We start from the raw sequence: 24,985 nt of genomic DNA on the forward strand, positions 1-24,985 counted from the left end.
CCATTGGCGGGCGCGGCCGCCCGTCCCCTCCGAGTCCCCACGGCAGCGCCCGCCCCCGCAGCCATCAGGTTGGGGTGTCCGCCGCGGGGTGGTGGGCTCGGGGATCCCGAGCGGAGCTGGTTGCGCGCTCACAGTCCCTGGCCGCGCTGGCGTTGGGGGGGTCCGCCTGGGTGTCACTGCACGCGACGAGCCGGGCCAGCCACGGACATGGACATGAAGAAAAGGATCCACTTAGAGCTGCGGAACAGGACGCCCTCGGATGTAAGCCATGCATGCATGCATGCAAAAAAAAAAAAAAAAAAAATCGAAACCCCCCCCTCTCTCCCCTTTTTTTGCGGGAGGGGGGGCGCATTGCAAAGCGAGGGGTGCCCCATGCCCTGCCAGCACCCCCCGGCGTGCACCCCTGCATGCACGCCTGGGGAGGGGAGGAGGGGGGGCAGCCCGATGCTGCATTTGGAGGGGCTGCAAGAAAAGACAAGTTGCTGCCCCTCTCCGGCTGGGCTTAATTTTTTTATTTTTTTTTTTTTGGTGTGTGTTGTTGTGTGGTGGTGTTTTGTTTTGTTTTGTGTGTGTGTGTTGTGTGTGTGTTTTCTTTTTTTTTTTTTTTGCTTTGCAAAAGGTTTGCAGCGGGTGCTGGCCCGGGGAGGGACTTGGGAAGGGCCGGGAGTTTAAAGTGCGCCTTCATTTCTTTGCAGTGATCAGGCAGGAGAGACTGGGGAGCCATATTTGTAACTTTGTAGTCCTCATGAACGCGCCCTTTCTCTCTCCCTGCCTCTCTCCAGATGCTTGCCAGACCCCAAACGCCCCGGGTTTTTAAAGACAAAAGCAGCCGGGTTGAGCTGCCCGCCCAGCAGACACGCTCCTGGGGGGCGAGAGGGCAGAGGAAAGCGGCGCAATCCCCCTCGGCCGGGCGGGCGGGCGGGCGCTCTCCGTGCACACACACACACACACACGCACAAAAAGGCGGTGTGGGTTTTTTGCAGCTCGGGGTTGGACTTTGCTGGGTGGTTCAGCTGAATAAACGGGGACAAGAAACTTTGTCAGGACGAAAATAGTCCCCGAGTGGCTGCGTACCAATGATGCGGAGGGGGGGAACCCCCCCCAAACCCCCTCCCTAATCATCTCTGTGCTTTTTTTGTTGTTGTTGCTTTTTGCGTTGTAAGAGAGAGGCACAGCAAAGTTGGGAGGACCCCCCCTCCTCTTCCTCGCCTCTTGCCCGATGCACCCCAGGACCAAGGAGGGGTGCACCCCTTCCTGGGGGAGGGGGGGGCGGACCGGAGTGCAACCCCCCCAGCAATTGGGGGTCCGCCTCCCGGGTCCCACATGGGGCTGATTTGGGGAGGAGAGGTCATTACATAATGGCTTAAATAACAGCGCGGTGGGTCGGGGGGGGGGAAGCGGGGAGGATTCAGGTCGTCCCCCCCACAACCACCCTCCTTGTGCCACAAGGGCAGGGGGGAGCTGGGCAGCAGGATGCTCGGTGCAACCTGCGCTTTAAAGTTGCAAAAAGTCCAGGGCGGGGGGGAGCCGGGCCGAGCCCGGGGCTCGCGGTTGCGGGCGCCCGGGGACAAAGGGGCGAAGCCGGGGAGCTGAAATGCAACCCCCCTCCCGCCCTCCCAACTTTGCATCCCCGCCTGGGCAGGCCGCGGTGCAGCCCAAGTAGGACAAGGCGCCATGTTGTTGGGGGTTTTTTGGGGGGGGTCTTCCCCCTGTCGAGCTCGGAAGGAGAAAGGGGGGTGGGCAGGGGGGGCTGCCTCGGTGCAAACGCGCCCGGGCTGCTCTCGGGGGGGGGGGGGGGGGGTATGTGCAAGCGGCGGTGTGCGTGCATGCAAGGGGGGGGGGGGGGTGGTTTTAATCCTCGCCGGCGCAAAAGTTTCTCCCGATCCGCCCTGCCCTGCTGGCGAAGCCCTTTGTGGCGGCGCCCGGGTGCGGGGCGGCTTGTGCACGCGTGTGCAAGGCAGAGCGCGCGTGCAACATGACTGCCAGCGCTCAGGTCTGCCATTTTGTCACTGTTGTCGCGGAGTTGGAAGGGGAGGAGGCGGCGGGGGGAGGGGGAGGAACAAGCCAAGAAGACAAAAAGCTTTTTTTTTTTTTTTCTTTTAAATCCCCCCCCTCCTCCTTTTATCCTTTTTGATGATTTAAACAGAAAAGCGGGGTCCCGATCCCCGGAGTGGAGTGAGCTGGGCTGGCGGTGGCAGGGGGCTTGCTTTCCCTGGCAGCTGGCAGGAGCCTGTGTCTTTAAATCGAACGTTGGTACCTCGAAATGGAACGTCGCGGTCGCCAGCGTTCCATGCGGCTGCAACATTCCGAGGGGCGGCTCGAGCCTCCCCCCACTGCGCAGCGATGCTGGTGGATGGGCGCGGGGTTGTTATCCAGGCCCCACAGTGCTCCAGGGGGGACAGAGGAGGTCGTTTGCGTCATGCAGGGTTTTCGGGGGGGTCGGGTGGGGGGGAGTGATGATCCAAAATGCCTGCTGCAGCTTCCCAAGGCAGGGAGCGCATTATCGATGAGTGGGGAAGACGCCTTCTTCCTGGGCAGGGCCCTCCGGGAAGGTAGGTCTCTGGTGTGTGTGTGTGTGTGTGTGTGTGTGTGTGTGTGTGTGTGTGTGTGTTAATGGATTAATATCAGGGCTGCACCCCATTTTCAGCAGGGGCAGATTTTAGGATTTGATCCAAATGGGGACGTCTAAGAGGCAGGGGTTGTTTTGGTTTTTTTTAATATCCATTTATTTATTTATTTATTTATTTTGGTTAACTTCCTCCTCCTGGTTTGGATTGTTGCAAAGTCCAATTTTAAAAGACTTATTTTGCGCAGCAGCGTTGGCGGGGACGTCTTTAATTTGGATCTGTTTTGGAGCGAGACGTGCCGCCTGGACCGCTCTGTTCTTAAGATATAAGTGCCACCTTGTTTCACCTGCTCAGTCTTCGATTCGGTGAATTACCCCACCGCAGAGCAACTGCCGTGCTTCCGAAACGCAGCATTTCACCGTGCGCTTTTGCTTTGCCCTTCTGCAGGTTATTAAAGGGGGGAAATGCCGTTCAGGATTGCTGTTTTGTAATGCGGAATTTGGGTGGTGATGGATGCACACATGCGCCTTCTGATCTGGAGGAAGGAAGTGTACAGCTTGGGTCCTAGGCAGGCAAACTTCTTTGAGTAGATGTGATATCTTTTATTAGACCTCTTTAAAATGCCCCCTCACATTAGGGTTAGTTTATTGGTCCTTGTAGGGTTTGCACTTTTTAAAAGTTTACCCGTTATCCACCATTTTAGACGGATTTTACTGGACACTTCATCATTAATTCTTTTTTCTGTGAGGTCCTCCTTGCTTAGGTAAAGATGATGCAGTGTGGTTAGGAAGTAACTGGCAGATGCATGGTTCCCACTACTCTTTAACCTTTGGGTTTTGTTTTGGGTTTTTGGGTGGTTTTTTTGTTCTGCTGAGAGTGTTGTTTTTAAAGCCCCATGAAGAAATGTATTCCAGTAAGAAAATTAGCTTTCACAGTACAGAAGCCAAATCAGCTGAATGTGAAGCTGCTGAGCATTTGTGCCAAAATACTGCATCATGTTCTGTTTTTTAATAGACACTAATGTCAGCTTTTTGCAAGATAAAGGCTTTGCAGGTCAAAGGTAGATGTATTTAACCATCCGCTACAACAGTGTATCCAAATTTCCTCATCTTACTTGAATGTTATATAGGCTTGGAAAAGAAGTAACACTTTTTTTGTTTGTTTTGGAATACTACTGAACCACATCTGTAATACTGCTGCGTTACTTGAATGGTTAACTTGTATCATCCAAAGGTTTCCCTTAGCTAACAGAACTATAGGAGACAAATGTGTTACAAAGTGACTTGCATAGGGGGTTTTCCTCCTCAGACTACATTCTCCTCCCTCCTTCCCTCATTTCTTAAACATGTATTTAGTGCTGGTGAAACATCTGTGTTTGCAGTGCCGAAAATCCTTCTTCTAGGTGTTTCACAGTTGCAGTCCAGCCAGTGTGTGTATAGATTTTCCTTTACCAGTCCAGCAGGATTTTCTCCTTTTTTTTTTTCTTTTACATCTACCCTGTTTAACGTTGAGCAGGACATTCATTTACCACATCCTTCATACCTTGTCTTATTTTGCTTTGAGTACTAGTTTTCCAATGCAGACATGGACAGATTAGTCTACCTTACATAGGTTAGTAAAAAGCCATCATTACTACTGAGCTCCAAAGCGGCAGCTTGCCATGCAGACTTTCGGGGCACTCCTGTTAATTTGTATGGTCTACAGCTTGGCTCAGTAGCTAAACACAAAGGCTGGAAAACAAATGAATACCGGTATTCAAGTTCTTGTTAGTTATGCAGCATGGATTTCACCCGTATGTTTTGAGATTGTGCAAAGATGTCAGCTTTTCGTGGCATGCAGCCACCTTGGCAGTTACCTTTAGTCCAAAGCTGTAGTGCTTCTCCTAAAAGAGAGGTCACTTTGAAATCCCTTGGTAATAAAAGTGGAGAGTGACTTCTAGTCTTTCATATGCAAAGGTATGGAGTAACTCCAGTATTTCATGTGCCTCTTAATTGTCAGGTTATTTTCTATAAAATGCCTGTCCTCCTCGCATGTCGTGTGGAAACCTGCACAAACAAAAAGGGAAAACAGTGAAAAGGAGCAGGCAAAGTGCTGTCAAATGCAGAAGGTGAAACACAGACCTCTTTCCCCACCCCCTTGGTTGCAAAAGCTACTTGCAACAATAGTAAATGGTGTAACTCGGTGTCCCTTTTTAAAGGCCTGCATCCTAACAAAAACCCGGGCGGCTTTCCAACTTGGTGTTGCTTCTTACATTGTACTTTTCCTTTGCTGACCAACTTCAGAATACAAAAGGAAGACAGTCTGAGGTTCTGAAACTGCCAAAGTAGTGCAGATACATAACGTGATAATGCCCGGCATGTGTTCAGCGTGTCCAAACTTGATTCAGCATGCTCAGTTTGAGACTCTGGATCTTGGAACAGAATTGTTTCACTCTTTATGCATCTGGTGGTAGCCGTTCTGTTTGTAAACTGCTGCGATTCTGCTATGGTCCTACTAGTATATATTATATGGTCACTGTGCATTAGCACTTGTCCTGGTAGATCTCCAAAAAGGTGTCTTAGCACAATGTACAAATTCATGTTGCAATTGCTGATGTCGGAAATAGAGTCCATATATCATACTGTAGAGAAGTGCCATTGGCATGTGGGACCAGTAGTGAGCTCTCCCAATAACGTTGTTTTGACAAAGTTGACCCTATCCTACCCCACAGTACCAACCTTTTTTTTGTTTTGTTTTTGACCAAGGTGCATGCATGGGAAGGGATCTGTGTTCATATGAGACCAAACTTGCTGCCTAGCTGCCTCATCCCTTGATAATGTTGCTAGAAAATCCATCAGATAATGGCTTTTCTTTTGACTTAATCTTGACAATTCACCTTCAACTGTTCAAAATTCCCTTTTGACCATCGGTATCTCAAACGCAATCGCGTTTATGCAAGCTGTCGGATGATTCAGTTACACGTGCAAAAACAAGAAAACAGCATTTTGAAAAATGGTTCTCTCCTGATAAAAAAGGTATCAGAACAAAAATAACTGAGCTTTAGATAACACACGGCTGTATAATGGTATCAGGAACTGCAGTATGTCTCATGAAAAAATAACAAGAGTTCCTGTCCTTTTTGTCTAGCAGCTGGAAGTAGGCATGTTGAAAACCTACTTCCTCATACAGACTTCTGAGGGCCTGGGTGATGTAATTGGCTTACGTTTGAATCTGATACCCTTCTTTACTGACTGATGTGTACAGAAAATCAGGAAAGATAGCAAGCAGAATCTGCCCTCTATTATGCTGCCTTAATTATGCACTGAGATCTGGTAGTATTTTGAGGTTAACCATGTGGACCTTTGAAATGCAAGACTTCAGGGCCTAAAATGTATACTTCTTTTCCTATTAATTCAGCCTGGATTTTTAAGCACCTCGTTACCTACAAATAAGTCCTACTGTAAAGGTGTTTTGGGTTTGTGTTTTGAAGGGCTTGAAATGTATAGACCAGGCCTGTATTTTCATATTATGCTTCCTTTGGGTGGGTAAGAACTCATATAGCAGAGCCAGAGAGGCCCGGGAAAGGCAAGAATTAAACCCATACAAATGTACCCACTTATGCTTTGAGGGCCTCAAACACTTCCAAATGCATTCAAGGAAAGCTTTGGGGATGAGCAGGAACCTCCGCGTGACAGTCATGGTTACCAGGTCGCCAACCGGCACCTCCCGAAATGTCATGTCTCAGGATGCTGGGAGATAGAGGCAGAATGTGCCAGCTCTGCTAATGCCGAGATGTTTGCTGCTGGTCTGGAGAGCGCGCAGACCGCGACGGCTCTCGATAGTTTTCTGGATAAATGCTGGGCAAAAGGAAGCCACGTCTGCCCACAGCCAGGTACAGCTCCTGGATAGGAGCAGCTAGCAGTTGCTCTCTGTTTGGCAGGTGCCGCAGTTGAATGCCATGCTGGTCGCAGCTCGAATACTTGCTGTAACAGCATACTATATTCCTCAACCCATTTCTTCATCTGCTTCCTCCTTCCCCTGTACTACTTCAGCCAAAAATCCCTGGTAGAGTCTTAGCTCTGCCTTCCTTGCTGACCTCACCGTGCTTCCCTCCCACGGGATTTTTCTCGTGGCTGCAGATTCATCTAACTTCCTGCATCCTTTCAGATAGGTTGCGTTTCTTCTTTGTTTTAAATTCTCTTTGGCCTTGCTTCTGACGCCCGTAGCTACAGGAGCAGCCCCCTGGAATCTCATCAAGGTGCAGGATTGGTTCTTTGCAGCCTAATCCATCTAACGAGGCTAACTCCCTATTTGTGCATGTGTGTGTCAGTCATGCGAGTCCATTGGGCACTCCCTCCAGTCCTCCCGCAGCTATTAAAAGGGAAACAGCCTTTCCCAGTAGGCCCAGTAAAGGCAGCACCAACTGCATTTTAGACAAGGTATTGTTTTTACTGCTAGCGATTATTCTGCTAGCATTTGTAGGAAACATTGCTTTGATATATATAAGGGCATGAAATACATTTCATGCTACCTCAAGTTTTGTAGCATGGCTGTAATACTGAAGGCAACACTCCATGTTGCAAATGACTCTAGTCAAATGTTTAAAGCCTGGAATGAAGTAAGTGGTTTTTGTTTTGTCCTTTTTTCTAGCGGGGGTGTGCAGTGCCCAGGGTGTTGGAACATGAGTTTGCCATGGGCGGCTGGGGTCTGTTTAGTAATGCCTGGTTTCCATTTGCACTGGGAGAGAAGGGAAAGGGCTTTCTTTACAAAGGCAGTGAGGATCCTTTGGGTGAAGCTGCAGAAGCAAAGTGATCTCTTTCCCTAAGATCATTCAACAGCCCTACACATTTGAGCCTAAAAAGAGGAGGCGGTGGAAGTCAATCTGAAAGCAAATGAAATGGCATTGGATATCTTGTTCCCCAGGCGAGAGGATCAGACACCACGTTTGGGGATGGACCCCCTCGAAAGAAATAGTGTCTTCTAAGGCTTGTGTGCTGCATGCATCTAGCATCAGAAGACCAAAGCCAGGGCTACGTGCCCTTGAATGAAAGACATGAGCTAGCACATTGCCTCTCCTGGTGCGTGGGCGCCGTACAGGGAGACACGCCATGGGTTCTTTTGTTTAGGAGCTCTTCCCAGTGGGACCCACTAGAGAGCAACTGCAGCAGCCCTGGCTGTGCCCTAAGCTTGCTGCCACTTACCCATTTCATACCTCATTACAACTTCCCACAACAAGTCGCCATCAAAGACGGTATTGCATCTGTTAGAACCGAGACGAGTGTGTCAGCTTCTGGGTTTAGGGAGAGCACCGAACGCTGCAATGTGCAAGAAGGTGAATAGATGGATATTGGGTCAGAGCAGCACAAAGCTCTTTTAAATGCAGTTTAAGCAGACAGGGAAGTATTACGTTACACCTTATGTATAAGAACCCGTTGGTAGAGAACGGTTGATGTAATAGTAGATCCTACTGTGTGCTCCCTGCTGGGCCCTGGTGTATGGCCAAGGTACAGGGGATATTGCTAGTTCACCCCTGCACCTGGCTGTGGTGAGCCAGGAGACCACAGAGCGGTTCTCCAGCTGCTGCTCCTTGCATTGTGTAGCCATGCTGCAGTGACATCCTCCGTATCAGAAGAATATAAATGTGGCTTAAAGCCCTCTTGGTTCGCTACCTTTCTAAACCTGCATCAGCACAGCTGGGTACAATAGAGAATCTGAGTCATTATTTTGCAAAAGGCTGAGGCATCTTGAGACAAAAGATGGAGTGGGGGAGTATAAAATCCACAGGGAGATCTGTCCCTCTTTTGTTGCCTCTTTGGGGCTACTTAAGTGTAGGAAATGCTCAGTGTAAATCCTGTATTTGCTATTCTTCCCCTTCAGTTAACCTGCCAGGGGTATTGTCCCCACACTCACTGTGAATCAAGGGCAAAACGTTAGAATGGAGGAAGCGTGAAGAACTGCTCAGAATTAAAGTTTGGGCAGGCTTCAATTTTTCGTTGTCATTGATCTAATGCTAATACGAGGAAGCAGCATGCTGCCTGTAATGTGCACGCATCTTATTGTGTCGTGACACAAATGTGAAACTTCAAAAAAGACGCCTGTACCCATAGACAAGTACTTGCAGTTCCAGCAAGAGTAGAAGCAAGTCAAGAATTGTGCTAGCGTGATACCAGAGTTAGCAGGCCCCTTAAGAAAAATGCATTGGTCCTAATCGTTTGGCAATAAGGATATGTGGTTCAGGGAGCTTCCAAGGAAAGAGATGCGTGTAAGAGCCCGGGTGGTCAAGCTGGATGGGTCTGCCTCATTCGGTAAAACCCTGTAAGGAATATTTTACAGCCCTTTGTACAAGAACTAAGAATCCTGCTTTAGTGGATCAGCCCTGAGCAGTTGCAGTAGCTGAAAAGGTGGGTGGGCTGCCTTTTATTTCCAGCACGCTTTGTAGCCACACTTCATTTAGCCTTCCTCAATTGCACTGCATGAAAAGAACAGGTTTTAGAGCCAGGTTTCAAGGACTTGTGACTTCTGCCTCATTGGGATGTGGGGGGAAAACAAGAGGGGAACTTATTGCAACTTGGTTTTCAGGGCCTCTGAGGCTGCATGTAAACCCCGGCCACAGTGAAGTTGTCAGTGGGATGCTCTGTATTCCTATGTGGTGACCAAATGCCCCGGATCATGGATGAAGTACACACTTTGGGCCGTTGCAGCATCTCCCCACCAGTCTCTTTTCTTGCTGCCTCTGCTAATGCAGTTCTTCAGGAATCTGGCTGCTAGAGATCGCGTTCCTGTTTCTGGCTAGGAGGGGTTTGGGCCCAGTAGCTGCCTTTGAGGAAAGGTCTTCCCCTCCCAGAAGGCAGACTCATTTAGGACTCAAGGCAAGCTCTGGCACTTCTGTTCACCTAAACTTCATAAAACACTCTAATATTTTTACTTCCACATACATGGCAAAACCTATGTATTTAATCCTAGAGGCCTACAGCACGGTCTTGCAATGGGTGTCTCCAGCCCTAATAATCAGATCTCGGTTGGAAAGAGAACTGGTCTTCCCTGATGTGCCACAGCTTGGGATCAGGGCGCCCAAGTTGTCTTTGCAGAAGCTGGGAGTGGGGAGGACGGACCCCCACTTACTTCATTCTGGGCTTTAAACATTTGACTAGAGTTGTTTGCAACCAGAACCCAGCCGACGTAGGAACGATTTTAGAGTGGAAAAATCTGGGGACGCCAAGAATTGTTTTTAAGGATCCTGTCACCCCAGCGAGGTTCCCCCATGGAGATTTAGAGCCGCCCAAAAGGAGCAGCTGAGGCTTACCCTGTTGCAGGGGAATCCCTGGTGGCATCAAGCCAGCACAGTCAGTGCAATGCCACCTGTTCCTCCCCCCTTCTGCCCTACGTGTAGGCAGAAAGCCAGGAGCAGGAGGGGGCACGGGTAGAGCTGGCTCTGCTCTGGCAAACCTCAAAGGGCAGAACAGGCCTGAGGAGGCACGTCTGGGTGGACAGAGCAGTCCTGACATGGGTCTCCTTCTAGCCGGGATCCAGCATAGCTCTCTGCTGCCCCCGGGTTTGGGGTTCGGCCTGTACAGAAAGCAGTGCAACCTCTGCCTCTTCCCAGCCGTTTGAAATGCCCCAGGTTGTGTTTCGGTGGCAAGCTTCGAGCAGGAAGTGCAGAGGTCTGCATAAACGGTGCCACGCGGAGCCTTGCAAGCTGCAGCTCTAGTGCAGCAGGTTTAATCCAGTCGTGTGCTCGGGCAGTTCGTGGTCCAGTCACATTCCCAAATAAAATGTCCGTCGGGAGTTATCCCCTCCTGCTAGGGGGTGGCAAAAGTAACATCGGGGGAGAAGACAGTCCTGGGGAGAGGGAGAATGCAAAGCTCCCTAGTCTCCATGTCCCCTCCAGTGGGCATGCCTGCAGAGGACAGGCCATCCTAACGACACGGCAGCTTCGCAAGGTTGTTCCGATTCCACCCACTCTTCCTTTCCCAGGATGTCGCTCAGCCCGCAGAGCACCAGGCTGTGTTCAACAAAATATGTCCAAAGGTAATGGCTTTGTTTGCACCAGCTGGGCGATGCTGGCATGTGACAGTGATGGGGAACGAGCAGAGAGGCCGGTTTGAGCCTGGGGACTGCTGACGTCGAATCCAGGGTAGGACCTGGTGATCATCTGGTGGCTCTGTAAGATGCAGAAGTCACCTCCTGGCCCTCTTCGGTGACATGGAGCTTAGTTGGGAGTAAGCCCTAAAGCGTGGCAGTGCTCCCAGGTTTAGGGGAGGAATAGAGCGGAGATGGGTGCCCTGGAAGAACAAAGTAGGGTGGAGCCTGTTCCCATCTAGCATAGCAGACTCCCTCTGCCTTCCCTTGTGAAAAGAAATGGGCATTTAGTCCCGAGGTAAGGGCATGGAGGGGGAGAGAGGATCTCAGCTCCATGGCTCATCCCAGTGGGCTGGGCGCAGGTAGGGAGCTGTAGGGTGCAGAGCGAACATCCTGCCCTCACCCGCTGCAGGGGCAGAGGGGCAGGCGGAAGAGCCAGTATTCCTGCCTCAAGGGCTGGCCTTAAAGCATCTGCAAACAATGCCGACCTCCCCGTTTTCCTGCCTCTGACAGCAGGTGGTAGTTGTACTAGTAAACTTGTTGTTAAGTCCCTAGCTGCAATTCTCACTGTGCCTTTCATCACGCTCGTGAAGGCATCTCTCTTCTGGGCCTCGTGATCTGTGACTTAGTGGCTTGTGGTGTCTTGCCTCTGGGCCTGTGCTCTGCCCCAGTAGGGACCTTTGTCTTTCCTGCATTCCTGCGGTGTTATGGAAACGAAGGCTTAACCTAAGAAAACCTCAGTGCCATAAATGCCTTGGAAAACTCGGATGCCTGTTACTGCATGGGTATGCATTACAATATCTAGCATGCCCATTCCCAAAGATGCCAGCTGACCCAGCACCTCGTATAGAGAAGTGAGCAAGGGGGAAAATCCTGGTAAACTCTGCTGCGAACAGGCAACAGAAGTGGCTTGCAGCTCCCTATGGTGTACGGTGCCTGTGTGCACGCTCAGCCCGATTTAAGCGCACACACCAGCTATATTTAAGGATGCTACATAAGCATCCTTGGTGAACACAGCTTAATGCAGTCCCCGTACTAGGAAACAGATGGAGCCCCTGGGTATCAGACATGGAGTAATGTAAAGCGTGATGTAATTGGAGGGCTGGAGAGATGCAGGATACACGCAGCTCAGAGCGCACGGTGAATTAGCAGCAGTATGAGGTCATGGTCTGGAAGAGTCGAACTGCTCCAGTTTCCAGGCGTAGTGCTGCCACGGGAAGAAGCGTCGGTGCCAAGGTGCGTGCTCCGAGGAGGGACCGGCGACCCGTTTGTCATTAAGGAAGGCAACATGCAGGCGAGGACGGATGCTTGCAAACTGCACAGCATATCTGCAACCAGGAAGCACCTGCTGCGGCAGATGGCAGCTTGCTGGGTGGAAGAAGGGGAAAATGGAGCCCCCGGAGCTGTCCCTGCAAACACGAGGAGGGTGATGCGGCGCGCCAGATGCAGGTCTGGAGCTGTGCACCTCGGCACGAGGCGTAGATGGCTGCAGCCATGCAGCTCTTGGTGTTTCGTTTCCCCCTCGCCTCCCCCCACTGCCATATGCCACGATATGTTGGATGTAAGCGGCGGTGCTGAAGACCCAGCCGATGTGTCCCAAATCCTGTACGAAATAAAGACTGCATGTTAGCAGCTCCACTCGGCTTATTCCTGCAGGTTCCTTCTCAGCAGGCTGGGTCTGCGACCCCGCTGGCAGCTGTTTGATCGGGCCAGAATTAGCTTGCGTACAGCAATCCCTCTTCAGTACGTAGACCCCTAAATGTGGCATTACCGGTGGAGGGTACAGTCGTCTGCAGTCCTTGTGCTGCTTCCCAGCACCTACCTGCTTTAAGGGGTGCAGAGGGTGGTGACCGAGCAGGTAGCGCACTACCATGCTCGCTTGCTGAGCTGGTAGCGTGTGCTGCCTTTGCTCCAGTGTTACACCATGCCTGAGGCCTTGAAAGGTTCCTGTGATTTTTTTTTTACCGGCATCTCTTTGGTGCCGACTCCTCTGTAGAGTGGGTTGTGTTGCGATCCATGCCCATCAGAAACAGGTTTTAGCTCCAGTGTGACTCGGTAGACAAAACAGCGAAGGGTTGAGATGATTTTCGCGGCTTCGGTCTCACCCTTCCTTGCTGCAGCTGAGTAATAATTGTCTCTGGAGCCGAATGCTGTGCCTCTTGGCAACTGCAGGCTCCTTTAGTGGGACTGAATATCGGCCTGCCAGGAGGGCCGAGTGGCTTCCAGGAGGATCTGGCTAGCTCGGATTCGGGGCCCACTTGTCATGTTTGGTAAGCCCCGTACAGGGGCTCACGAGGGCGGGCTGCATTGTAAAGGGGCGCAGTGACTGTCGTGGAGGCTGCCCTGAGCCGCATCGCTGCTTCACATGCCGTTTGCTACAGAAAGGGCGTTCCTGAGCCAGCCTGCAGCCCGATGGGATGAGGTGCCTCGGCTTGGCAGACCCAGATAGCAGGCACCCTGCTTGCTCTGCTTCATTGGGCAGGACCAGGGAAGGAGTGATATTAAAACGAAGGCCTCGGCCCTATTCTTGCAGTTCGGTCTGATGGATAGTTGGGGAGCTACAGCTCAGGCCGTGACGACTGCATGATCAGGGAGATCCTTGTAGAGTATGCCTTGCGTCCAGACAGCCTTAAGATCCTCTGCGTTTCCTTCAGTGGAAACGTGGCTTGTTTAAAGGGACTAGATGAGAACAGTAGCTTCTGTCAAAGTCTGATTTACTCTTCCGCAGGCTTTCTTCGGCTAACGTACCCTGCACATATTTGCATTTGCTATGAATTCTCTGGTGCCGGGGAACGGGGGTCATCCTCTTGGCCTCGGAGGGACATACAGGTGTGGATGCACTGAGGAAAGAGCGCTTTGACCCACGTTGCAGCTGTAGTCTCGGTTGGAAACTTTGGCTGTTGGTTATGTAGCATTTGATCAGTGCCATGTGCTAGACGAGCGCGTCGCTCCTCGCAGCCCGGGAGGGAACATCTCTGTTAGACCATATCTGCTGTGGGGTGGGGGGTGCTGCAGCTAACCAAAGATGCAGCACGACCTCAAGGAAAAAGCATCAGAAGAGGAAGTAAGCAGCAAGCGAGGGCAGTGGAAGGAGGTGGAGGAGCAAGTTGAAGGGCGCAGAGCGAGGGAGGAAGTGGGAGGAGGATAAGCTTCCCCGGGTCAGAAGGAGCCGGCAGACTTTCCAGAGGCATTGCCCGCTGCGCCGCACGCGGGGGGAAGACCTGCAATGCAACACTGAGTCTGCGCTGCCTGAACGAAACTCGGCATGCAGAGGCGGGTCCTGGGCTCACGCGGCCTTCAAGCGAGGCTCGGCAAACGTGGCTGTGGCTCCTTTAACTTCCAAACTATTTGAGTAGTTCTGCCTCCTTGCAAAGGCAGGGGCCAGAAACCCCAGCGCAGCTGCTCCGAGGCCTCACAAACTGCCGAGGCCGCTGGCGTCTGTCGGGAGGCTCGTGCTTCTGAAACTGCCGCCTGCAGATTCCTGTCCCCCCCACCCCCCCCCAAGGCTTTCTGCCATGCACGTGTGCTGGAGCCTGGTTTGGGTGATTGGGGGCTTTTTCAAGTGAATACGTTCGAGTCTTGTGGCAGGAGAAAATGCAGCTGTCCTTGCTTCTCTAGAGCTGGAGAGCCGGGCAGGGCAGCAGGGTCTGCCCGACCAGAACGGGCTGGCGGGAACCTGGATGCAGGTGGGGGTCTCTGGCTCTGTCCCTGCTGCATCCGGTCTGCTCTTTGCTGCTCCCACCCCTCTGCGGAGCAGCTCTGCCGTCCCCGAGGTTCGCTCTCCATGCCTGTCTCGCAGCTGGAAGGTGAACAAAGACTGCTGCTTCCTTTGTTCTTTTTCCTGACTCGGGACTTGGGCACCATTTTCCTCCTGGGTGGGTTTCAGGGCAGTTGGGAAACCGCTCTCACCCCAGCCATGTCCTGTGCTGCTAGGCCCTGAAGCTGTGAAACCCTCTCTGTGCATGAGACCTGCTCTTGTCCCCCCCCGACTGGATCCAGACCCTCCATACAGAGGCCTCTGCAGTGCCCGGGGCTTCTCCAGAAGTCCTCGCTGTTCTGGCAGAGATGGACAAGTCCGTGGCATCGATAGGTGCGCGCTGGACCCTTCCTTTGCTTGCCCTCTTCACTTCCTGTCCTAAATGCATCCATTCAAAACTGCCAGGAGAGTTAGGAAGGCCAAAGGGAGACTTGTGTTTGGCTTGGATCCTTTGGTTGAACTTTCTTTTCTTTCTCCAGAGGTGGGAAGGGTGAGGGCTGTGCGTGCTGGAGGACAAGACCTGGTCCTCTTGTCTTCTTGACCGGCACTAATCCCTCTGTGCTGGCAGAGTCCTCCACGCCTGCCTTGGGGACAAAGCTCCCATCGCGCCTGTGCGTCGGACTCCAGCCTTTTTTAAACCCGGCACCTGTCTCATCCATGTCCTAACCAGGCTCTCTGATAGCGTGGCATGCAATGGCCAAAAGATCCCCACATTGGGCTATTCACTCCTGTTTCCTGGTTTTTTGTGTTTCTGACTGAAAAGAGGGTTTGGGGCTGCCACGTTAGTTTTGTTTTTAAGCGACAGATTTTATGCAGAACTCCCCCACAAAACTTTGCTTATGGGCTTCTTTGCACTAGAGCAGGGCACTTTGAAACACTTGTACAGGCTCACATACTCCTCGCCATTCAACAGCAGCACAACATGGCAGACAGGCCTGAAAACTGAATTTCCCTCCCCTCCTTCTCTGAACATTTCTCCCTCCTCCTTGCCTCCTGTACGCTTCATCCTGTCCTGACCTTTCGCACGCAGACTTTATGCAGCGGTTACACAAAGCAGGGTAAGAAATCAAGTGCAGTTCATTGGTTGCCTGACCATCACATTGGTTTCCTTCTCGTACTGTGGGATTACTGCAATAACCGTTTGGTTGGCTTCTTTTTTTTTTAAACAACTATATTTGCATATTAACTGCCTCGAGCACGCGAAGAAAAGTGTCTGGTTTCTTAATTCTTGCAAACTTCCCCTTCTGCTGTGCCTTTTGCAAAAAGGAAAAAAAAAAAAAAGGCAAGAAAATCAAGACTTCTGTGGCCGGCTGTATTGTACCAGGCAGCTGGCCTGCCCTGCCTCCAGCCATTTTACTGTTTTACCTTCGGTAGCATGCTGTAGCCCATGACTCAGACTCACGAAGGACTCTGTAACGCAGCCGCCCGGGTGTTTGTGTCTCTGCGGTTCCCTGTCTGTGAATCCCTTTTTGCAGCCAGCGCATGGGAACTTCCGGTGGATCCCTAACTCGATTCAATCCCAATCCACGACGGAGAAGCATCTCGAAGTCTGCAGGCCTCGGGGAAGTCCACACTGCTAACGTTTTTCCCAGCCTTGTACTTGAGTTTCGTCAGAGTGAATCAGCACTCCTGTTTAAAAATGGACTGGCTGCTCCTTCCATCGCTGCAGCAAGGCTTTGGAGTGGTACAGGGCTGGGGAAACGGAGCGTGGTGTCGTTCGAAACTGGCACCTGCCAAAAACACTGACTCTGAGTAAGCAGTGCACGCGTGGTCACTTGTATTATGGGCTCACGTGTGTGCACAGCTGTGTGCACACGCCTCCAGTTGCAATAGGAATGCTACTTCTTTTGCTGTATTGTGATCATTATTGCAGAGGTCCTGAGGAGGGGAAATCGTACGTGTTCCTCTGTCCTTGGCATGCAGAGCGGAGGTCTATGGCAAGGGTGTGTGTGTAAGAAAGCAAAGGGTGCAAGCCCACGCGTGTGAGTATAGAGGAGCACCAGGCTGTATCCAATACACTTTCCCATGTCGGAGCACCTGGAGCTGCCTTGTGACACCTTTCCCTGTCCCTGGGGAAGATCTTGTTTTAAGACATTGAATACCGAGGGGCTGGAGATTACCAAAAAGCACCTCCTGGATTTAAGGCTTCTTGTACCAGAGAATGGTGGTTTCTCCCTAAATTGGAGCTCCACATAGTTCATTTTGCCTTCGTGTCTCCAAAATATAGTGGCCGGTGGTTGAAAACTAAAGTGTCGTGTCCCTTTCTGAAGAGTTTGTTATAATAAATCAGGATTTTTGCAGAAAATGAGAGGTTGGGGGGTGGAGGAGATTTTTTTGTTGTTTTCATAGCTGGGTCTGTATTGTATTCATGGGCCTGAAGTTGTCAGAGTTGTTCTCATTTAAGAAGCACTCGTGTCCCTGCGCAGTAGTAACATGCCGGCAGCCCTCACTTGGAGAGGTGGAAACGGCTCCTAACAACAGAATTAGATAAACTAGGATTGATGCTTTCGAACTGTCTGAGGCATTTATTGAATGCCAGCTATCCCCTGTGTTGGGTTTGGTGTCATTTGTCCTCTCCTAATAGCGGTGCTTGTGAAACATAGCTAGACTCTGCCCTGAGATGCTGAACGGGCATTGTTAGCAAGCCGGGGCGACGCGCTGGAAATAACCATTATCTGGGGCGAGTACAGCTTATCGGAGGAAACCGGCAGACTGCTTTATTCAGTCCCATAGCTTCGGTTTCCTTGTGCTTTGGTTGTAAATGAACTTGTTTGAATGAATACTCATACCTCTGGTTGTAGGATAAAAAGGACAATTCAAAACACATGTTTGTTTTTTTCCTTTCTTTCCTTTCCCCCCTCCTCCAGGTTAAAGAACTTGTTCTGGACAACTGTAGGTCAAATGAAGGCAAAATTGAAGGCCTCACAGATGAGTTTGAAGAGCTGGAGTTCTTAAGTACAATCAACGTAGGCCTAACCTCAGTTGCAAACTTACCAAAGTTAAACAAACTTAAGAAGGTAAGTGAAGGCGTCGCGCTTGCCGTGCGCTCTCCTCTGCTCTGAGCGCCCGAAGCGTGAAACAGAGCTTTGCACGAGGATTTCACGGAGCGGGTGGCACTGCTGCGTGGTAAAAGCTTGCTCTAAAATCTCTCTCTCGCGCGCTTGTCTGCCTTGCAGCTCGAACTAAGCGATAACAGAATCTCAGGAGGGCTGGAAGTGTTGGCAGAAAAGTGTCCGAACCTCACACATCTAAACCTAAGTGGCAACAAAATAAAAGATCTCAGTACAATAGAACCTCTGGTGAGTCGCCGCGCCGCTCGAGAGGGGCTTTGAAACCCTCTGCTTTCTTGTTACGTGTCTACTGTTGGAGGGTGGGGAGTCTGTCTCGAGCTAACGAGCCTGTTCACGGCTGAGAGTCGGGTTTTGATGTCTGCAGTCCAAGGTGCAACGTCCCACTCTGTCTGGTGCAAATTGATGCCCAAATAGGATGCAAGCCTTTCCCCCCCACCGACACTTGGAAAGAAAGTGTGTGAGAGGCTGAGTGTGTGAGTGCCTCCCTCTAGCGGACAGCTTTCGGCAAGGAGGCGAGCCCGCGTGTGCCCCCGGACTGAGTTGGAGCGATGCCTGGGGCTGGGCAGGGATACAGGAGGAGGAGGAGGAGGAGGTTTGTCATCGCAGTGCAGGCCCGATGCAGCGAGGTTGTTGTGATGGGAGCTAAATGGCTCGCATTGAGCTGGTGGCTCCACCCTGCTTTCAGTGACTGACATCAGCAACTCCACCCCGTGGTGCGTCAGGCTATTTAGCACACTGATTACTCATCTTAAAGAAAAGCCATGTGCGGGAAAGGCCGTGGTTATATCACTGTGCTCTTGCCTCCCGACATTGGACGCCGGTGGCAGCTGAGAGCAGGCACGGTGGGTCAGGCACGTTTCCCCACTGAGCCGTGCTTTATCTTGCAACCAAAGAACTGATCAGGCCCCCCATAGCAATTGGTCTGTAACCCATGAGAGCATTTAGCATTGCACCCCAGGTCGCAGTCTTTTCTTTTTTTCCCCCCCCCACGCACTCCCTCCAATACAAAAGGCAGCTGTCAAATACTTCTTGAGTGGCGACAGAAGTGCCCTTGCGTAGCTTGTCAGCTAAAAAGAAATGAAGAACCTCTTCCAAAAGAGCATCTGTTGCTGTGACCTTCTCCCTTGGCCCTGGCTATCTATCTCCTTGCGGCCAGGAAACATCTCTGCACGGCCCCTAGTGTGAAACCGCTGGGCTGTGCAGAACGAGGCCGTGCTGGAATAGGACCAGATAGCAAGTGTCTTAACAACAGGCATCTAGTCTCCCCTGCCCCGGCCCACCCAGTGGGATGACAGGCGTATTCCCCAGATCAGGAGACGTAACAGCTACCGCCTCGTATTGGATTCTCCAGCCTTTCTTTACTTCATGGATTTGGTGCCTCTTCCCAGCTCGGAAGTGTGTATATGTGGGCAGACCCTGACCCCTTAGCTATTGTAGGCTCGCTCCTAACTCTCTTTAAAGATGAGATGCACTTTTATATATCCTCCAACATGGGGAATGCCTCTAGAAAAGACTGATTCTCTTCCACTTCAAGTGATAGTTTTTAAGGCACGTGCAGTGGTGGCTTCTCTATTATGGTCTGTCCTGGGGTGGCCGTGGGGATAATGACCGGACTGGGTGTGATCTGTGACTGCCACTGGCTTCTTGTGTGACCCTGGCCAAGTCACTTTGCCCTCTCCCTTGCTTTGACTTTTTGTCTGTAAAATCATGATCACCAGGCCACTTTTTTTGCCATTGGGAGTTACGTGGGTGGGTATGGCTGTCTCTGGCTTTAAAACGTACCTGCGACCAGGCCTTTGACGAAGCCTTCTTTTGCTTCCAGAAAAAGTTAGAAAACCTGAAGAGTTTAGACCTTTTCAATTGCGAGGTAACCAACTTGAACGACTACAGAGAAAACGTATTCAAGCTCCTCCCGCAGCTCACGTACCTCGACGGCTACGACCGGGATGACAAAGAAGCCCCGGACTCTGATGCAGAGGGTTACGTGGAGGGCCTAGATGACGAGGAAGAGGATGAGGACGGTACGTAGAGGGCCCTGTTGAGTGCAGTTGGATCGTAACAGACTGATGCGTGGGCTGCTTGGTTCTTCTGTCTCCAAAAGCAGGCAAGACGGTCTAGCGGGCAAGAGCAGGGTTTTATCGGCTGCTTCCTCCCAACCCTATGTGGAGGGAGAAGGACCTTGAGCCTTTCTGTAGGGACTGAGGAAGAGGCAATAATCTGAGAGCCCAGGCAGGGCCTTCGAGAGAGCGCTCCCTTATCTCCAGGCAGGCTGGCCCAGTGTGGGAATGAGATGTGCGCGCTGGGGAAAGGCAGGACTGAGGGGGAGGACACAGGAGGGGGAACAGAGAAGAAAGACGAGACCGAAAGAATGCAGCCGCCTCGGCGTGTTGTCTTCCAAGACCTTCCTGATTAGGCACCCCCACTCCCACCGCTGCCTCCATTCCCAGCAGAGAGGGAAGGGAGAGGAAGAGAGATGAGGCAAGCACAGGATAATTATCACTTGAGTGGATAATAGACCCTGGACAAGGTAGGGAGGAGAAGGTTGAGAACAGACAAAAGCAAGCGATGAGGTAAGGAGCCCGGCAGAGGCGCTGACATGGGTGAATAGGAAAGCCTTGTGCTAGATGGCCTGTGATGACAACCTGAGCGATGGCTGGGCTAGAACAGAGGGGCCGCCCCGGTCTCTTGGGGTGCCTTTTGCTTTGCCCCAGATACGCTTCCCCAGCTGCGTGACTCGGGGAATTTGCTCGCCTCTTGCACCACCGCTGAGCAGCCCGGCGCCCAAAATAGCTGCACTTGCACTTTCTCCTCGAGCGCAGAGTGTGGTGGAAGGGGCGAGTGCTGCAGCAGTGCCTGGCTCGCGCGCAGCCGTGCACGTAGGGTCAGCGGGGACAAGGTCTCATCAGCGCAGCGTGGAGGGCAGGCGCTCGGGCCTGCATCCGAGTGTTCCCAGCGCCTGATCCTACAGCCTAGGGGATGTTCCCGGGTGCTGGCTGCCCGCAGACCCAGATAAAAAACGATGCCTAATGCAAGCTGGAGAGAGGCTGCTTCGTGCTTCTGGAGCAGCGTTAAAGGGGACAAGCCCTAGGGAAGCTTTCCCATTGCAGGGGCAGCATGTACCTCCACCCTACTCTGCAACCCCCACTAGCATGTAGGAGCCAACGGGGGGACTTGGCCCACCTTGGGTAGCCCATTAGCAGCAGTAGGGAGGGTTCTGTAAGTTAGAGCAGCCCTAGGACTGCTCCGATTTATGCCGGGAGCCACGCAAGCTCCTGTCTTCGAAACAGAAAAGTGCACGGAGCTAGATTCTGCTTTCTGGGTGCAGCTTTTAGTCCGTCGTGAAAGGGGGAAGGAGCGGGTGGGTGAATATTTGCCCCACGGTGTTTCAGAACGAAGCTCCCAGAATTTCAGGGTCACTCTGCGCAGAAAACTGAGGTTGCTCCTCTTGTTCGCCCGTGCAGAAGAGGAGTACGATGAAGACGCTCAGGTAGTAGAAGATGAAGAGGAAGACGAGGAGGAGGAGGAAGGAGAGGAGGAGGACGTGAGCGGGGAGGAGGAGGTAAGGCTGAAACACCTGCATCGTCCGGGCTAGAAACGTTACTCGCGCCGGCCTTTGTGTTTCAGTGCCCGCCTTCCATCTGTCTGAGAAACGGCCCCGAACAAGGGCGGGGGGATTGGCAGGGAAGAGCTGTTGTCTGAGAACCAGCTGCCATCTAGTGACCACCGACATGAAGTCGTTTGGCTTGTTGGGTCCGCGTGGAAACCCAGCTTAACTTCCAGCGGCTCGGTGGCAGCGCCTCCGTGGCTAACCTCTCCTCGTGTGCACTGGCTGGCAGCTGGAGTCGAAGCCTGCAGAGCGGAGAGGGGGAGCCAGGGCCTCAAAGCCAACACCTGAGAGCAAGCCGAATCCCAAACATTTGCACACTTACATAGAGTTAGGCGTGAGCTGAAAAGCAGAGTTGTTGTTTCTAGGGTTGCCGTGCATAAGTGTCAGTGGGGTTATTTATAAAAATAACCTCTGCACTTCTTTTTTTGCATTTCAAAGGTTTTTCCCCGAGCTAAACTTCCCTGAGGTTGCATGGGTTTAACGGAGGGCAGGGTACAGCCCAGCCTCTTGCGTCTGCGACCGACTTCACTCTCTTCTCTTCCCACTTCGTGCAGCCGTGTTTTTCCCTCCTGCTGTTAGTGTAGTGACGGACGCAGCGCGGTTCTACCTCGCGCACGTTCTTCGTGCAGTTGTGGGATGCTTAAAACTGAACTCATTTCAGTTTTGTTCCCGGCCTCGCTGAAGTCAGGGAAAGTTTTCTTTGACTTCAGGGATCTCAAAACTTCCAAAGCAGTGGATTTTTTTTTTTCTTCTTTTTATAAGCACTTACTGGGGACAGAAGGTAGCACTCTCTGTTTTGGGACGGGGTAAAAGTTTAGAGGAAACAGGCCAGTATGTCAACCCTTGATTCTTGTTCTGCTGTGTAGTCCAGAATCCAGCCATTTGACCTCATTGTAGGAAGATCAGGCAAGTTCACTCACTAAAATGTTAGGAGGATCCTACACACGTGCTGAAAAACAGCATTACGAAGCTTTGCCCTGTTGTAAGATGCCAGGTGTTGAATATTGTCAACCCAAATGGGATAAACGAGAGTAATCGGTTCTCTTTTTCTCCTCCTTTCTATCAACGTGTATGCAGGAAGATGAAGAAGGCTATAACGATGGTGAAGTAGACGATGACGAAGATGAAGAAGAAGCTGGTATGTCAATAATCCAGTACTTAATCCGGGGCAAAAGTAGTAATGTAACGTGGCCGCAGCAGAGCCACGTCTGAGTATGTGCTGCGGCGCTGCTAAGCCAGCGTGAGCGACTTGGTAGAAGTCCTGCTGCAAGAGCCTGGCACGGTGCACGTCTGACTCACGCCGTGTTTGTTTTGCAGATGAAGAAAGGGGACAAAAGAGAAAACGAGAAGCTGAAGATGAGGGGGATGAAGACGACTAAACCGAATAACCTATTTTGAAAATTTCCTATTGTGATTTGACTGTTTTTACCCTGTATTTTTTCCCCCCAGACTTATTTTTTTCTGATTGTAACGTTGCTGTGGGAATGAGAGGGAAAAGCGTATTGGGTGGGCGAGGGAATAAAATACTATTTTTACTGCCACTCCTCCTCCTTCATTTTTAATTTTTTCCCCCCCTTTTGGCCCCTTTTTAGTTCCTGTAAACGCAATAGTAAGTATAAACCAAGTGGTAATTTGTTTCTTATTATCGGAGTGGAGAGTTCAACATCTTCAAATCTTTTAAGATCCGCGGACGAGCTCCAGAAATTGCATCGTCCGTTCGGGAACAGCGAAAACCCTTTTTGCGGTCGCTGGGATATTCCACCTCCGCTGGTCACGAAACCTCTGGCGAGCATTTTTTTTTTTTAATTTTAATTTTTTTGGATGCTACCAATCCTAACGAAAGCATCCTGGCCACAGCAACAGGTGTGAGAATGGCATATTGATAAAGTGATTTCTTTGTTGCCTGTTCGTGGATGACTGCCATTTTCAGCCCATGCTTTCCCTGCTTTTGTAGGTACCTTTTCTTTTGCTGTTTGTAAATAGTGACCAAACGTGTTGGGTTTTTATTTCCCTCCCTTTCGTTGGGTGTTCTTTTGGATCTGGTTTGTGGGGTGACTTTGCAATCCCCCCTCTGTGTGTTGTGTTGTTCTTCTTTTTTTTTTTCTTTTCTTTTGGTTTTTTTTTTCTTTTTTGTTCGTTTGGGGTTTTCTTGGCTAGGGTATAGCCAGTACACTGAAAATGGCAGGCATTTAAATATATATATAAATATATATAAAAAAAAAAAAAAGTGTTCCTAATTCCTGAGTTACTAGTGAAATGAATTTGACAATTGTAATAAAAAAAATGTTTCAACCCTTTTAAATAAGGTGTGTACTATTTTGGTCTGTAATATATAACACCTAGTCAATTTTAAGTGATGAGAAACTACTTCCACTTGTGCTCTATACTTTGAAAATTTTTACAAACCTAAATACAGGAGACAGTTACAGCATGTAGTGTAGGAGATTTCTTTTCATACACTCAAGCACGAAATACTAATACAAAATTGTATTTTCTTACCTAGTGGAAGTCAGTAAAATGACTGAAAATACCTAGTGAATGTACAGTTTTACTTTCATATCCCTCTTTAAAATAGCTTTAGAAGTGACTTGTATTTCCTAGTCAATATTTCATCTGTATAAATACATTTGCAACAGTTTTTTTCCCAGAAGAGCCAAACTTTGAGTTTTATGTCTGTTTGTCATTGATGAATTTCAATAAATCTTTTTATACAATTTTTCTGTGGCTTATTTGAGTAAAACGGGCCACTGGGAACGAGTTGCATACCTTTTTTAAAAGGCATTTAATGACCTACTCTGGTGAATTCCCTGATATTTTTAGTAGCTTGATGATATGTTTTCCTTTATAAAATTCCTCCAAGCCATGGTTGGGTGAAAGCGAGAGTTGTTTGGCTTCGGTGCAAATGATGGTACGCTATTTTTATTTCGGAAGAAGGGGGTTTTATTTTTTAATTGCCAGCAAGGTGGTGGTTATAGCTCAGCACATTTAATTTTTGTCATCCATGTCTGCTACTATCCATATTAATCCAACCCTAACATAAAAGAGCTATTGGCTTCCTTCATCCGGTTGTTTGAGTAACCATGGCTCTACATGGCAGTTGCTAGGCTAGTATGTTTAGCAACTTGGCCGTGATTTCCCCACCCCTCCCTGCAAATAAATGAGATGAAGGTTTATGGAGGCAAGTCTTTTGCTTCTCATTGAAGACCCAAAAGCAGGGATATCTCCTGATGATTTTTTATTTCCTGGTGGGGATGGGCTCTTTATTGCAGATGAAGGCAAACCCAGGTAACGGCAGTATCTGCTATGTACCTGTTCTCCTCCACTCGTCCTCTTTAAAACCATGCTGTTTGCTTTCTGTAACTGAATATTGGCAGGCAGGCAACCACGCCCTTTGCAGCACTTAAGGAGATTTGAAGTCTAAAAAAGGATGTGTGAATACAGCTGGCTCATGTATACGCGATGTTGGCTAATCTCTCACCTTGGGCAAACCTGGTAAGTTTTTAAAGACGGGTCAGAGCAACTGCTACCCGGCATATGTTGCTTTTATGCCACGAAGCCTTCTCACCACCGTTCTTCCTGACAACTGGTTTGAGGTAGTGGGTGGGAACATTTGTAATGCTCATGGTTGCTGCAAGTTTCCACCAGCAAGACAGAAGAGCTCTGCCAGTCTCCTGTACCCCACTCAACAAACCCACAAATTGCCTTTGTCTGGGCTGTTGCATGGTGTAACAAGCTTGTAAGCGTGTGCAGGATTACTTCAAAGCACTTCCAAAATGTCAGCGGTGCTATTCACAGCTTCTAGGACTTGCGTCACATGTGTCTGTACTGTGAACGGTTGCAAAGCAGGAAGCGTCAAGTTGTGTGTCCTGGAAAGTGTGTTACTTCCAAAGAAATCGGCGGAGAGGGAAGAGATTTCCCATGAAAC

The 24,985-nt window shown here is 50.5% G+C and overlaps 1 protein-coding gene across 3 annotated transcripts; it reads left to right on the plus strand.

Moving 5' to 3' along the window:
- Positions 1 to 65: 65 nt before the first annotated feature.
- On the plus strand, positions 66 to 23,774 carry ANP32A (acidic nuclear phosphoprotein 32 family member A). Of its 3 annotated transcripts, none has more exons than XM_019477812.2 (7): positions 66 to 261; positions 17,250 to 17,399; positions 17,559 to 17,681; positions 19,276 to 19,474; positions 20,843 to 21,012; positions 22,138 to 22,198; positions 22,378 to 23,774. In XM_019477812.2, exons 1-7 carry the CDS (start codon positions 208 to 210, stop codon positions 22,437 to 22,439), a joined length of 819 nt encoding a protein of 272 aa, XP_019333357.1. In that variant the 5' UTR covers positions 66 to 207; the 3' UTR covers positions 22,440 to 23,774. The 3 variants fall into 3 exon arrangements, with proteins under 3 accessions (XP_019333357.1, XP_014450749.1, XP_019333358.1); XM_014595263.3 differs by having other exon boundaries at positions 69 to 261; positions 20,915 to 21,012; XM_019477813.2 differs by lacking the exon at positions 66 to 261 and adding an exon at positions 1,961 to 1,993.
- The last annotated feature ends 1,211 nt before the right edge of the window (positions 23,775 to 24,985 follow it).

Source organism: Alligator mississippiensis, chromosome 11 (assembly GCF_030867095.1).
Source record: "Alligator mississippiensis isolate rAllMis1 chromosome 11, rAllMis1, whole genome shotgun sequence".
NCBI lineage: Eukaryota > Metazoa > Chordata > Crocodylia > Alligatoridae > Alligator > Alligator mississippiensis.

Coding starts and splice junctions, on each gene's coding strand:
- ANP32A (XM_019477812.2), top strand. CDS start 208: ATGGACATGAAGAAAAGGATCCACTTAGAGCTGCGGAACAGGACGCCC. Junction 262..17,249: donor GGAACAGGACGCCCTCGGAT/GTAAGCCATGCA, acceptor CCCCTCCTCCAG/GTTAAAGAACTTGTTCTGGA. Junction 21,013..22,137: donor ACGTGAGCGGGGAGGAGGAG/GTAAGGCTGAAA, acceptor ACGTGTATGCAG/GAAGATGAAGAAGGCTATAA.